The 16087-nt window shown below is 43.8% G+C and overlaps 1 protein-coding gene across 1 annotated transcript in view; it reads left to right on the top strand.

The window, feature by feature from the left end:
- Window positions 1–311: 311 nt before the first annotated feature.
- Window positions 312–16087, top strand: part of GABBR2 (gamma-aminobutyric acid type B receptor subunit 2) — a 486116-nt gene continuing 470340 nt past the window's right edge. The window contains exons 1-2 of the mRNA XM_074146426.1: window positions 312–348; window positions 384–649. Coding sequence (XP_074002527.1) covers window positions 497–649 — 153 coding nt within the window. The 5' untranslated portion in view covers window positions 312–348; window positions 384–496. The remainder of the gene's footprint in view (window positions 349–383; window positions 650–16087) is intronic.

Raw genomic sequence — 16087 nt, 5'->3', positions numbered from 1 at the left:
AGGAGGGTGGTGGGGAGTGTGTCTGTGTGTGCGTGGTGGTGGTGGGGGTTATTTATTTATTTATTGCTCCTGGTGGTTGCAGCTGGCAGACCTGGGAAGGAGTAGGCGCCATTGCCAGAAGGATTATTGCCAGGAGAGGAGAGGGGGGGAAGAGAGAGGAGACCCCGAGGCTCCCAGGGAAGCAGAGAGAGGCGGTTCTTTTCCTCCCGCCTTGGCTTCTGCCGCCGGGGGATGCGCCCGGACTGAGAGGGGCTCGGCTCCTTTCCGCCGCTCTGTTTCCCCCCCCCTCCCGCTTCAGTCCTCCTCCTCCTCCTCCTCCCCCTCATCCAGCAGCACGCATCCCTCTCCGCGGAGACCGGCCGCTGCCACCTCCAACCCTGCCATGCTACTGCTGCTCCTGTGCCTGGGCTGGGCGCCGCCGGGCTGGGGCTGGCCGCGGGGCAGCTCCCGGGGGGCGGCCGGGCTGCCCCCCAACGCCACCACGCCGATCTCCATCATGGGCTTGATGCCTCTCAGCCAGTCCGAGGAGGACCAGAAGAGCAAGATCGGCCGGGGGGTGCTGCCCGCCGTGCAGCTGGCCATGGATCAGATCCGCAACGAGTCCCTCCTCAACCCCTATTTCCTGGACCTGCGGCTCTACGACACGGAGGTAGGGACCGCCGCGGGCCCCGCGCCGCCCGGGCGCAGGGGGGGAGGCGCCGCCGCCCAGTCCCGGGGCGCTGCGGGGCGCAAGGGCAGCGCGGACGCCCGGGCCGGGGCTGCGGCTGCCGGCGGGGGCCGTGCGCGGCGCCTCCGAGCCCGCCCGGCCCCGCAAAGCCGCCGGTAGATGTGGAGGGACTGGCGGTGGGAGAGGAAGTGGAGCCGGCGGGCCGTATCCTGGTTCGCCCCGCATATCCGGAGCGGCTCCCCACGGCAGTCGGCGGCTCGCCCCCGGGGGAGCCCCTGCCCGGCGCGGCGGAGGTGGGCCCGGGTGGCGGGGGTGGCTGGTGGCGGCTGGGATCCGCTGCCCTTGGCACGCACGTACACGGGTGGGAGGAAGGCTGCCTCTCGCTGGCGCTCCCTCGCCCAGCGAAGCGGCGGCCGCATCCCTCGCCCAGCCGCGACCCGTTCAGCAACAGATGCACGCCGGCCACTTCGCTCCCGCTCCCCGCCGGCGGGCACACGCTGCCATCCCGGTTTATCCCGTGCTGCGCCGGGACGCCGAGGGCAGCGGCCGGAGCCGTAGCTTGAGGAGGAGGCGGGGAGGCTCCGGCAGGGTTTCGCCGGGTCTCCCTCCCTCCTCCTTCGGCTGGAGCGGCGGGAGCAGCGGGGCGCCCGGCCGGGGGATGCGCGGCGGGCGGGAGGCGGCGGGGCTCGGAGCCGCTCCTCGGAAAGAGTTAAATTTGCGGTCCCGCTCCCCGGCGAGCGGTCGGCAGCGCGGCGGGATGGCTGCGAGGTGCCCCGCTCCGGACCCCTTCCCGGGGCCGGCGGGCTGGGCTGAGAGAGGAGCCCTGGGCGCCGTGACGTGCCTGCCGGGAAACATCTTTTTCCTTTACCTGGTCGGGAGAGAGGCAGGGAGAGAGGCAAGGGCTTTGTTAAGTTGGTTCCCACCACCAGCCACCCACAACTGCATTTGGTTTTGGTCACAACTTCAATAAGCGTGTGTTTGCGGAGGGTACGTGCTGATCCAATATCGAGGCTTTCCTGAAGATGGCAGTCGCTTCTTGTGTAATGCCAGCGGCGGGTGCTCATTTCCAAGACAACCCCCGGTAAAGCGAGCGACTACTGACAATCTTCCTGGCTGTAATTTAAGGAAGCCTCTGCCTTCTCCCCTTCGATTCTCGGGATCCGGGGGGAGCAAGGAGAGCAGGAATGACAGGCTGTACTGCTTTGCCACAGCGTCTCCGTCCCCAAAATTACTGCAAAAGTCTTCCCTTCTAGAGTGGCTGCTTTTTATTGACAGGCATTTGTCATAGGATTTTTTGTTCAGATATCCCTGGACAGAAATGCATGGAGGGCAATATTGCTGAAGATGTAGTTTGGGAGAAAGCGTGCTGCTGTCGTGTTGTGTGAACAAGGCTGGGATATTGAAAGGGAATACAAGCAGATCAGCCTAGAGTAGCCGTTTGTTCCCTTAAAAAAAATGAATCTCAGGGAACTCTGCAATCATAATGAAAAGAATTGTGGGGGATTTTCTGAATGGCATTACCTATTTCATAAAGTGAGGTACTTCTTAGAAAAAAAATCACAGCTCTCCTAATCCTGTTTTCATTACATTATTCTATTTAAATTCATCTCTTGGATGGAATTGTTACAAAAATAACACATGCATAGGAAGTAGAGAAGCTTAGGCAAGATCTTCCTTCTTCATAACATCATAATCAATAAGGTGCTGCACTTCATTGCAGTCAAAATATTTTGAAGTTCTTAATACAGATTTTGGGTTCTGAACTAGGTAGTTAGCATTAAAGTATTCAGGAAAAAAATGCCCTATTTGTTCTGGAATGAGTATCAGTTTCTTCAAAAATGTGGTTTTACTGTTTTGTACTCTAGGGACATAAAGAATCAGGGTCATGTTGCCAGCTTGCTGTGTGGCTTTGAATGCTTTTAAGCAATTAATAAATGGATGGTTATGGAATGCTAAGTCAGGCGAATGTATATATTCGGAGTACGATTGGATCATTATTGCTTGCTTAATAGTGACAAGTAAATAACTCAGTGTTCACGAAGAGCACTAGATTGACTGCACCGAAACGGAATAGACTAATGGCTGGAATAGCCATTAAATACATAATGGCAGTGCAAACTTTTTCACTCGATTCAGATATTACCTTATTCCTTCAGTGCACTTACCGTAAGCAGAAGGGTAGATGGCTTGTCATGCCCACTTGGTCCTCAGCCTGTTTTCTGAGGTCGCCAATAAACAGATACGCCTGAAGGGCCTGGCTCCTTATCATTGCATAATCACAGACAAGGAAGTAGTTCTCCCTCTCAGGGCTTCGCAGGTGATGTTTGTGACATTGTTGGCTCTTGAAAAGGGAATGTGGAGCCTTGAACATGTGGGGTTTTTTTCATAGTTTAAAAAATACTTGTAGTATATTTATAATGCTTAGGAAATGTACGGCAGTGATTCAGAAACTCATATATTCTCCCTCACGTCTTTCCAAAATCTCCCATTGTTGCAATCTGATGTTTGTGTTGCAATCTTGTGTAATATTTTAACAAAAAGCTGATGAAAAATAATAACGAAAATAAACAAAATGAATTTTTTTTTTTTTTAAATTATGCATTCAGGTAGTTTTCTGTCAGGATTGAACTTTTTTGCTTGAAATTTCTGATTTGTATAATGAAACGTTATAATGCCTTTACTTTTTGATCAACCCCCTGAAGAATTGCAGTGTGCCTTCTAAGTTAGACTGTTGTTTGTCAGCACTTGAACTTCCTAGCCTTTGAGCACGTGAGCAGGAGCCCTAGCCTTTTTCAAAGCATTTAAACTGAAGTAAAAACTTAAATACAATCCTTAGTCTATGTCTCAACCAGTTGTGATTGTGTGATCTTTATTACAAAATACGATCACAGGTTACAGCAACTACAGAAAAATCCAGAGGCTTCTGTCTTGAGTATTTTTGATGGTTAGATGTGTTTGGAGTGTGATCCTGATCCAGTTTGGTGAACTCTGTTTTGCTACCCCATGGGCATGTCTTTATCTATTTGGACATTCCTATGTAGGCAGAGTCAATAAAACAGAGCTCAGGTGTAGGCGTTTGCAGAAATCTAGTCTTAAGTTAGTGACTTTAATTTGTGCTGCTCATTTCAATGAGAGCGGGAGCAAACTCTAGATGAGACTCTTAGGCAAAATTTCGTAATTACGCTATTTTAGAAGCTAGAGGATTTATAAAGCGATCATCTCTAAAGAGTCTCATCCAAAACCCATTGAAATTAATGGCAGTAATTCACTGATTCCAACGGCCCTTGGACTGGGTCCTAGAAGCTAAGGGTGCTTGATAGTTTATGGCTTTGGATCAATAACCGTGATATAATATTTCTTCTTTTTCCCGTCCCTGTGATTGTAACTTTAATTGGTCGAAAATGCAAAAAAATATTTTGCAAAATAATGAAATAAAAAGCTCTACATACACTAGATGTAATTCACAACTTCATGCAAATCAGGAAAGATGATTTCTGCTTAAGCACCCTGGCACATCTGTTACGGGGAAAAAAAGGAGAATAACCCTAAAATAAAAGAATTTGATGTTCTAGGAGACACTATTATCAATTTAAACAGTGTTTAGTTTGCATCAGGCAAAAACTGACCATGCAGAAACTAGAGGAAGAGGCATAGTGGAAGAAGACAAGGGCTTTAATGGAAGTTGCGTATCTGCCCTTCTGCATCTGGGTATCTTCCCTTGAATATGGCATGTATTTTCTGATTTCTTGTAGGAGCAGTGCTGCAAGTGGTGCACAGACAGGCTGCATTTGTTTTGAATCTAAACACGTATAGTCAAGAAAGCTGTGTATGCAAGTTAGGATTCTGTCACTTGTTTCTGAAGATCAAAGTGAGTCTTGACAAGCTGAAAAAAATATCTTCCAGAAGTAAGTGGGGTATATTATCACCAAGAGGGAAGAATATTCATACTATGGGGATAAGACTATTTCATTTTCTCTAACTACTGCAAATAATTTGTGGTAATCCTGATATAATCTCGTCTTTGTGTAATAATACGCTCTAATACCTTTAAATAGCAGGTTGGCATAGAAGGGTGAGCTCTGGAAGGTGCACAGGACTCCACAAAATTTGGAGAAAAATGTGCATTTATTGACACTTAATACATATTTGCCTACTCCTGTTCTGAAATTAAGCAGAAAGTGCCTTGCCTAATTTATCTGACAGGAAGTTACATACTAGGTATATTATAAATAGACCTCTTTATTTTCTTCTTTTACTAAAAACTTACCGGTATTTTCAGTAAAACCTTCTTCCCTCAAAGTTTCAGAAAGTTGTACAGGCCATGCACCAATCTGGGTCATTCCTACCAGCTATTCTAAGTCAAAAAAGACCCTCAGCCTCCAGATAAAGATGTCTTTTCCAGAAAGTCCAGTCATGAATGATGCCGACAAAGTCAAACCATGTCTTGTTCCTGCAAGCTGAAGTAAAAGTCACATTTACTCTTACTAAGGATGGGGAATATATTCTGAAAAGAGGAGAGCAGGTTTGTGTCAGGGGTGCAAAATAAGGTCTCTATCCAGGGGTGTGGAGCTCAGTGTTCAGTAGCACCTGATGATCCTCAGAGTCACACAAACAACTGCCGGTTGCCATCTGACCAACTTTGCCCTAACAGAATTGAGCTAGGGCACCCCCCCAGAAAGAAATCCCATGATGTGTAGGTTAGGCCATTTGTCTTAGGAGGCATAAATTGAAGTCACTCCAACAGCAGCTGGATTTGCTGGAGAGGGACTTTTTACAAAGGCGTGTAGTGATAGGACGAGGGGTTAATGGCTTCAAACTGGAAGAGAGTAGATTTAGATTAGATATCAGGAAGAAATTTTTCACTGTGAAGGTGGTGAGACACTGGAACAGGTTGCCCAGAGAAGTTGTGGATGCCCCATCCCTGGAGGTGTTCAAGGTCAGGCTGGATGGGGCTTTGAGTAACCTGGTCTAGTGGGAGGTGTCCCTGCTCATGGCAGGGGAGTCGGAACTAAATGATCTTTAAGGTCCATTCCAACCCAAACCATTCTATGCTAAGTATGGTGTACCAAAGCCAAGTTAGGACTCTGGGACGAGCCCTGACATGCTTGTGAGTGCTCTGATTACTAAATTGTCTGGAACCTTATTTTCATTTTTAAAGCAGTACGCAAAACGAGATGATAGATGTTATCGTGGTCATCTAAGAGTAGCAATCAGCTGACTACACGATGTCAGGGTCAGGGTCTAAAAGAGGGTCCAGTTTACAGCAGACTAAACTGGCAGATATTTGTTCTTGTACCGTCGGATGAGCTCGTGTCTGGCATATGTTGAATCAGTTGGGTAATTTCTTACCTTTAAATATTATCAAGTACTTGTGCTGTCTGATATGTGCAAAGAGTATAGCATTAAAATGCAGTACACTGTGTATGGATGACGATCACTGTCTACTCTACTGGCGACGTTCTGCTTGGATGGGACATATTTCTTTAAATAGTCAATGTCCCCTTTGACTTTCGCGTAATATGGCTCCATTTGCAACATAACCTCTTTTTGCTCTAGAGTTTTGGAAACTTGGAGGGAATAAGCTAAAAGTTAAGTGTTTATGTTAATTCTATGCTGGCTTCTCTGCTGATGCTAAGATGTGGGTGGGGAGAGGAGAGAAATCATGCATTCACTGCACCCACTCCTCTGGGTGTGGATCCCAGACCTGCAGAATGTATATTCTCTAAATATCTCTGCAAAGAGATTAAAGCCAATGTATCATTTTCTGGCATATGTCTTACAATTTCAAGTATAACTTATCCTATGCATACTGCAAAACACACTGTAATGGAATCTTTTGATTCAAATGCCAAACATGCTCTGTCAGCAGGGAAAAGTTGCTTTTTTAAATAAATCCAGGAAGGAGTTTGCATTTACATTTGAAGAAAGAGGGGGAAGGCCCTATCCTCTGATATGGTTATCAACCAGAGTGAATTACTCAGGTTTGTGGAAAAGATGGAGTGTAATATCCTGGTGATAACTGTGAAGAAAATATTTGTGATAAGAAAAGGGAGAGGAAAGAGCTAGAAGTGAGAGATTTAATGACGGCATTCACACAAAAAGTTGCCAGTGGAATATTTATATTGTTTTATTTAATGTTTTAACTATTTGGGATGACAACATAAATTGCATTGCACGTCAATGCTACAAAACACCATCTCACGTTAATAATGTGTGGTGATGCATGTGCATCTCAAGTTTTGTTCCCTGCTTTCAATTTCATTGCTTTATGGACATTTTCATGGTGTATGGTGGAATAACAATGCATTTGAGCAAATGGGAGAAGCTGGGGGCCAAACAGCTTTTTCATGAAACGCCAGTGGAGGCCATTGCTATCACAGGAAAGCAGATATTTTTACTTAGGAGGGGTTTGGATCATTGCATATGGAGGTCTGGCTCAGGGAATCAAGTGGTGGAAGTTAACAGGGGAAAACCCTCCGTGACCCTTTTTGGCTCAAATAATTTTTGGAGCAGCTGGGGCTAGCAGACAGGTACATTGAGGCCAGTCTGCATTTGTGTGGCTCAGTACTGTGGAGATTTGTGTTGATATGTAGCAGCCCCAAATAGTCCGGGAGATATATATATATATATATTTCAGGCTGTGGGATTCCAAACTGAGAGGGTACAGTGCAGCACATCACATTTTTAAAAATTTATTTTTGTACTAGGAATCCTGGAACTAAATCAGTGACAGAGTCTGAAGCTTTTCAGGAGCCAGATGCACTGTTCTCTGATTTGTAGGTCTGGCTGAGCTAGAAGTGAGATTTGCAGTACTTTTGTGGTCACCTGGCTCCAGCGTTAATGGACCAGTAGCCTGACTCCTGAAGCAAACTGGTTCAGCCACAGCATTGCTCTGTCTTAAAGAAGGTAGCGCTCAAAGAATAGCTGGAATATGTTTTCAGTCATGCTGTGTCTCCCCTTGCCATGCCACTTACACATATGAGATGACAGAGTCTTCTTTCCTAGGCAAGGATTCCTCTATTTGCAGAGGATTTTGCTGTGGGTAAGGTCTGCTGAATTTGAGGGCTGCTAACCTGTTAATTGCAAATGGGACATACTGACCAACAAACACTTTTTTCCCCCCATTTTTCTTCTTGTGATGGAATACACATGTAACCTCCTTGCCAAGTCAGTGATTGATGTCCCATTTCTGTGCCATTAGTTTTTCTTTATCATCAGCCTTTATTTCTGAGAGTTTCACCCATAGTATTTTCCAAATAAGTGTTCTCAAACGTGAACATGAAAGCTGACAAATTAAAAGCAAATACCCACCTTCTCTCTGAAAATAGCAGTCACAAAGAGCACGGAATATAAGGTCTAATTCAGCAGGGCTGTCCAAATTGTTTTTACTGAGGCTCCTGAGAGATGAAGGCCCAGATAATGGACTAATTGCTTTAAAGTGAACATCATGAGTTTGAGGGATAGGATTAGAAAACTTAGGTTTCCTACTATGGCCATGATACTTCTCTTAAATAATTAACGAGTTCTAAGATCAGAGGACCATTAGGATTATCCAGCTCTTACCATATAGGTCATATATTTCACTTGAGGATTTCTGCCTGCTCCCCCATGAACTAGAAGATATACTTTAGAAAGCCCTCTGATCTTGTCTTCAGGATCCCCCCAAATCCTCCTCCTCTCTGGCAAACTTTTCTCTGTGATTTGCTTGAAATCCCTTGAAAAGTCCATTGCTATTTCCAGCTTAAACTCTGCTGCCCCTGTAATAGCCGATGCTGGGAGAGCAGCAGCCCTCGGCTTTGGCACACGCTGCTCTCCCCGCGATGCCTTCCCAGCTACAGGGCTGGGAAATCACCGGCAAGGCGGGCTCCGCTTTCAGACTCTTTTCTGGCTGTCCAGGGGATCCAGCCTTGTATGAAGGCCTTGTATGAAGGTTAGATCCTGCTGGAATCAGAAGTCTTCTTCCCTTCTAAAGAGTGTCCCAGACCAGAAGTGAAAAGCTTGTTAGCTTGTTTCCTGGCAAGCTGGGTCTGCCGGATTCATCTGCTCCTTCACTGGGTAGCTGGTTCTGCAGAATATTTTTTTAATTCTTGGCTGAACCCCTTTTTTTCTTTTCTATATCCATCTTTTTTGTAAGACCACATTGCCACAATCCCTCTTAGAGGAGCTCATCCTGTGTGCCTGGTTAAGTTATTTCCAGAATCTCAGGTTTTTTGATTAAAGAATCACTGCCATATATCTTTAAAATAATGCAGTTGTTCAATCTTTTGTTTCCTTAAAGTAGTTATGTATTTTAATTTAGCATTCACCTATGGTGGGCCTCAGCTTCTGCTGCAGTTTCACTGAACTACAGGATTATGTGAAGATTCATACACACAATAGGTGTCTAAGTAACCATTTTGCATCCAAAACCTCCAGGGAGAAGTAGTAAGAGGCCCCTTTTGGGATGTTAATTAACTTCCTTTCCACTGTTTACTGCTCCTGCTTTCACAGGGAATTTAATGTTTTTCTAGCAAAGAACAGACATCTTTCTTTACAATTTTTATAAAGTGACAGTTTTTGACAGATTAACATTTAGTGTGGTACAAAATATAACGCGTAACATGTTTCAAACATTGTGATTATCAGACACGCTCTGGTGTATCTTAACAGCATCATATAGAGATATTCTAATATACACTTACAGTATAAAAACATTAAACTCTGCTTTTCTGTGAAATCTTTCATATAATTTCAAAATTCTGTAAAAGCACCTTGGGTTTTGATTTCCCCTCTCCCCTGTGAATTTGGAGAGCCCTAAATATTAATAATTTACAGGAAGTTGACCGAGATAGAGGGCTAACTTTCTCTTTTTTTTTCCCTTCCGCTTTATAGCTTTCTGAAAATTATAAACTGGACCAAATTCCATGTTATTGGTGAGAATCTAATCTGGAGGGATGTGCCAGTGGCAGGAAGACGTTATGCAAAGTAGAAAAAGAAATGAAGTAGGAATAGCTACCACAGTGTAGAGAAAGTGGTACAAAAAGTTTTGCATTCCAGATCTTTAAACTTAGCCAAGCTCCCCTCCGCTCCTCCTTTCTTGCTGTGACGAATGCTAATGGTATCAGCTCCAGATCGCTGCCTTTTTTTTTTCTTTTTTTTTCTTTTTTTTTTTTTTTAAATAAAAAAGAAATAAAAAGAGTTTCAAGTTAGGTCCCTGAACTGAAGATCTGCTTTCCAAAAGCACGGAGTGATTTGCATTTTCCGTCAACATCAGTGGGAATTGCTGAATGCTCAGCACTTTAGAAAGCCAGCCCACCTATGAAAATGCAACGTGCTTCTATGCAGGGGAGACCTAGAATTGCCACTTTTAATTAAGAACAAAGGCATTCATGGTTACTTGCTTTAAAGTTTCAAATTGTCTAGTGGAATAAAATGCTGATTTTGTTCAGCCTTTGGGATACAGACCCTTTCAGAATTGATGTCAGTATTAACAGAATTAAATATCCTTTAGAATTAGATTATTGCATCTCAAAGATCTTCTGATTGAGAAATTTGCAAGGTACAGGTATTTTTAAAAAACAGTTACTTGAAAAAAAAAAAAGTCATTTTTGTAATCAACACATATCTGGAAATGGTCTGTTTGACCTTGGCAAAAATAACAGCTTGTATGAGGTAAACAAAAGGAGTGACGTGGTGGGAGTACTGGGTCCCTAGGGCCTTGTTACTCAAGGCAGGTCTATATGGCTGGCACAATTATGTCACTGGTGGGTATCAGGTGTTACGTCAATGTCAGCAGAAGCCCTTAGTACACTTACAGCAGCCAATAGCTCTTTTTAACTGATCTAATAAGGGTTATATCATTTAAAGTGGATAGTTTACTGAAGGGTAGAAAGTGTGTTTTCTTTGACCAGACCAATGAGTTCGAAAGTTTGGTATTCTTAGAAATTATTTTTTCATCCATTATATAGCAAGTTACAGATTAAGTTGTCTCTGAAAATTAAACTAGGTAGACTGAGCTGCTTCTTCTCCCCCTCCTCCTCCTCCCTCCCCCCTCCTCCCAGCTTTTTATGCATTCCTGTGGCTTTCTTCTGAATCTTTTACAGTTTGTCATCTTCATTCTCAAAGTGCTGCCACTAGAATTTGATCTATTACTTCAGAAATAATTTCCCTGATGCTGTATATGCTAGTAATTTTATCTCTTTTCTTCAAGCCTTCTGTTCAGAATGGAGGAAATGAATTTGATCTTTGTGCTGCAGTGCCAGGGAAGAGGGAAAGGAAGCAGAGATGAGATTTTCAGGCTACGTATGAGGAGTGAGACACTAGGATTTGCGGCAAAAATAAGTTTTTATTTACCGTCTCCAGATGAATCTGCTACAAGCAAACCCAGTCAGTTTTCATAGAGTAGTTGGAAGTAGATATCCTGGTCATTTGGGTGATGCTGTAGGAGGTAAATAATTTTAGCTAAACAGCCGGCTACTTAAAAAGCTGGGACAGGTTAGAGCAGATAATAGTGCCTCAATATTGAAGCCGCTCTTGGCAAACGTAGAGGCTTGGTCTTGATGTAAGAACAGGAGTTGCTATCCAAAAGAAATCATAATGGTTTCCAGTGCATTACCAAGGTTCTTTAGGATGTGTGAGTGCTCCCTATTCTAATTACACTGAGCGATTAAGCAGCAAGAGCAGAGACGTATGGGACAAGAAGGGTGAATGATAGCCTACTTTGAAAAAACTAACATTTGAGGCTGGGATTAGAACATCCTATAAATGTTAATGGGTGTTACTCCGGGGGGAGGAAGTTTTGTGTGGGAGGTGTGAGGTGACATATAGCTTAAATATATAGCCAACCTTTAACACAGTTAATACAGTCTATAGTCACCTTTTACATGAACTAATAACTCTTTAAGTGATTTATGGTTCAGAAATACTGATCAGGGGATTGAGAACTCAATTTAAAATCCTATAAAGGCAGAGGATAATGTGGTAAGGAAGACAACACAGAAAAGATTTCTTCTTTTGCCTTTGGAAAGTATTGGCTATAGGCAATACATGTATGCCAGATGTTTGGGTTTTCTTTTTTCTTTTTTAAGTTCTCAGGGACTGTGCTCCTACGAGGGAGCACAATTTCATCCTACGGTTTCCCTCTCTGAAAATTACTCAGTTTGTGCAGATCTCACAAAGGAGATGCCAACAGTGAGTCATCTGGTCACCAGCTCTGTCCTAAGGCTTTCAGCTACCTCTTGCAAAAGCCATCGTGATCCTTACTGTGCTGAAAAACAATTAATTACCTTTGGTAGAGGCCTCCCAAAATAGTGGGGAAAGCAGGGTTTAAAACGAAATGGCCTTCATGTTCTGACACTGAAATCAAGTTTCAAAATTAGTACTATTTCAAATAATTGTGGAAATTCAGCTTCACATTTGAGAAATGCATATAAGATGCAGTGAGTTGATTTATTAGATTAAGATTTCACAATTGATATGTTTTGATAGTAAATTCTGAGGGTGTTGAGTAAACTCAGCTGAAAGACTCAATCTTCAAATGTGTGACAGGAGCAGAACAATGGGCTTTTCTACATATTAAGCCTCAGGAGATGTTATCCTAAACCTGAAAATTATACCTGTATGATTAATTACGTGTATGGCAAACATGGCCAGTATTTTTGTCAAAATTAAAACGTATGGGCATGTTTGGACACAAGTATTACAGGATTAATTAGCAATAAAATTACTATATAGGAAACAATTGCATGGTTAGATAGTTAAATGTTTCTGTCAGAAAGCAGATTTTAAGGAAGCAAGTAGCACGAGGCTGCACTAGTACCTCATGTGGTTTGCTCCTTTGCCAGGCATGGGTTAAATGCAGCAGTGCTGAGGAGACCCAAAAGTAGCACAAGGAGAAAAAAACACCGGTCTAGGTTGAGGCCAGTCACGTTATCTATAGAGTGAGGTGATGCTCCCTAAAATGTATGTCCATCTATATGGTGCTGAAAATGATTTCATAGCCTCTGAGACACCATTGCTCTCTCATGAATTTAAAGCCATTGGTTGGGCAGTGGGGTTTGAATGAGGTGTGGTGGCAGATTTTTTTTTTGAATACGGAAGAGGATATTGGATATTCAAACCACATTTTTTTGTTACCTAGATATGAGCCAAGGCTATGACTCACAGAGCCCCCATGTTCCTGCTTAGTTGGTGAAAAGATTTAGGCACAGAAAGAAGAGCAGTTGAGAGCACCTGAGCTACTGAGGTTTGGCAGCATGAATGCCTCCTGCTTTCCTGCCCTCCTCTCCCTTAGTATAGTCAATGCGGAAATAATGCTGCTAAAGAAGGCTGGTCCAAGGACTATTCACCAACAAAATCCTGTTAAGCCTCTAAGAAAGGTATTAAATGGGATTTAAGTAACATCTTGGCCTATAGTGGCCCTGTGCTCAGGGAAGAATTTCACCCTGAGTTTAAAAAATACATTTTCAATAATCACATTATAGAATATAAGACTGAGCAACAGAAAATACCTATTAAGTCATTGTGTTAAATTGTTACTATGCTGGACTGTTCTATCAGAGTGTGCTTCCTACTTAGTATTGTGTGCAGCTAATGTGCTGAATTTCGCGGTCTATGGAATTCCCATAATAAATTTTGACCCTGCTGCATTTGATGTGGGCATAGCCTTGTACAGGAAGAAAAACAGCATCTCCTTCCCCACACAAAGGGGAAAGTAGAGCCTTGCTGCTTTCTGACTATAGGAATGGTGACGAAGAAAAGCAAGGGTTCTGCATCAGGTATTTCTGTTTCACCTCATGTTTGTGTCCAAGAATAAACGGGCAGGAATAATAATTGATTGGGCTCTTTTCTTGCCCTCCCAGTTGCACAAGTGAGTTGGCAGAAGAGTCACTGTGGACAGTTAGTAATAAATTGAGCGTATCTTCTACTTGGGGCTATTTGCTAGGCCCACGGCAGACATTTATTGCTTCTTTATTCAATATTGTTTTGCTCTTTTTCCTTTTATTTGTGTATTTGCTTCCATGCTCTCATGTCACGCAATATATAGATTGTAATTATAAATCAGAATGTTTATAATTAGAATTTATTTGCAGATTTTCTGTAGAAGCTTTTTAGTTGCACGTCAGTTTCAGAATAATTTATTGACCTGGAACACTGTGTTTTGAAAATTAAAATTAAAAAAACCACCCTTACTTTCTGCAGAAAACTAATACTTTGTTTTGAAATGTCAACTGTTCACAAAATAAATTGCCAAGCTCTGAACATATAATTTCAAATTTGATTTATACCAAATTAAACTTCTGCCTATGAGCCCTTCCATTTGTTTTCCTTTCAGATTATTGAGTCATGAAAACCTTTCAGGTTTTGGGTTTCCATCCCAGCTTGGCACAGGGCATTTCTTTTGAAATCTTGAATTTCCACAAGATGGCAAAACAATTTGCTATTCAGCTGCATGTATAATGACACTGTGCTGAAAAATGGAGCTTTTTTCTTCTTGGGCAAACAAGTGTCTCCCAGGCCAGATGTTCTTCCTCTCCCTGTCCCTGGGCTCGGCTGTTGCCTTTCCCTCCCTTGCCTGTGACACCACCCCATAGGTGTGGGGGGCTTTCTGTGAGTGGGGACGGCTGGCTGCTTGAGTGGACAGAAGGCATCACCCAGGTGGCTGATACAGGAGAGCAGAGTGGCATTGCTGCTGCCAAAGGGGCAGGGAGGATGGTGCTTGCCTGAGGGGGAGAGCTGGGGAGCAGAGGTGCAGGTGGTGGTCCCATATATGTCCCCTTCTCACCCTGGTGAGTTTTGATTATCCTGCAGCAAAGAAGATTTTTCGTCAGCTTTACTAGTTTCTCTGCGTTTCTTCATGCACAGCATCCGTTCCATTCCGTAGCCTGCCATATTACTTGGAAAATTGCAAATAGTGTGATGACATCACTTAGCTGGCTATGACAATATGTGAAATGCCTTCAAAAGTTATGTGACTGCGCATGGGAGGAACAGGCCTGAATTCTGTACATGCTGACAACCGGCATTGATTTTAAGGGAAGCACGGGGTTTCAGAGAAGAGCAGAATCAGGCAGAGGATATAGAGCTTTGAGCTGGTGCAGCCTTTGCACTAGAAGGATATAGAATATTATCAGTACTCAGGACTGCGTATTCTCTGTTGGCCTGCATGAAGCCAATTGAAAATGTGATCTGTGCGAGATAAAACAAACTGAAGCAATCTTCTGACCCAACGGTGTACAGGTGGCTGCAAATAGGAGTTCAGTACGCAAGCTCTTCGATCATTCCCTAGAATACCTATTTTCAAAGGGATCATACTAGCTTGTTTATTGATTTGTCACCGATGGATGAATATTTCTGCTACACAAATGTTTAAAATGACACGTGTTTAAAATTAGACTTGGCAGAGCAATTTGCCTAGAGATTATTCTTGTGAAGTATTGATTCACAGCACTGCTGTGAGCTGGATTACTGTCCAAATTGGAAAAGCCAGTCGTAGAGAGGTCTTTATCCTTTAATAACAATTAGCTCCTTTCTTAGAGGGACACAGCTGACTGAAGCAAAGGAGAGCTGCAAAATGTCGGGCAGCCAGGGAATCTAAGGCCTGCTCTTCAAGGGATGTGGGCTGCAGGGGAAGGGAAGGAAAAAAGAGAAAAGCACTGAGAAAGATGGTTTTCTGGAACTGGAAACTAGACATGCTGGTGCTGTTTGTGTTACTAATAGTCAGGTGCTCTGAGGAACGGGATCGCACTCGCCTCTCTCTTCTCGGGCTCTCGCCCACCAGTTGCCTGATTGATCGGAAAAACCTGACAGCAGGCGTGCTGCCCGCTGTCCATTTAGCCTTGAAACATTTATACAAGCATTCATGGATGCTGAAGAACTATGAACTCCAGGTGTCATTCCACGACACGCAGGTAAATGGATGTAGGTGTAGAGCTGTGCAACGTTTGAGCCTCTGCTGTTATTGTGCTTTTGAGAGCTTGCGACTGAATCCCTTCCTGGCAAATCCCGCTCTGCTGAAATACAGCAAATGTGGCTGTATCCGGAAAAGTTTGGGCTATTAGGTGGATGTCTGACTGTGATGGGCATCTTGCAGCACAACCTGCTAGAAGCAGGAATAAAGTGTGTGCAAATTAGGAGGGATGGCAAACACCTGTGGCTCTTCAGGTGTTCCAGAGGTATCCATAAAGAGTTCCCCAAACTCAGGGCTTGCTGAATTGCTCTGTTCTTCTGCACTGTCTTCTGTGTCTTGCTCTTCCTGCTTTCTCCGTTGACAGCTCTGTAGTTTGTCGCCGCCTATTTCTGCTTCTTCCTGGGCAGGACAGAGGTCTGTGCTGCGCCGTTGGGGCAGACCATTTGCCAGTGGAAGGCTTTGCTTTTTGGTTCAGGGAAAAATTAAGGGCTGATCCAAGAGGTGAGGGCTCTGATGAGCTAGATATATAGATT

Source organism: Numenius arquata, chromosome 4 (genome assembly GCF_964106895.1).
Source record: "Numenius arquata chromosome 4, bNumArq3.hap1.1, whole genome shotgun sequence".
Classification (NCBI taxonomy): domain Eukaryota; kingdom Metazoa; phylum Chordata; class Aves; order Charadriiformes; family Scolopacidae; genus Numenius; species Numenius arquata.
This window is presented reverse-complemented; position numbering and strand designations above follow the sequence as displayed.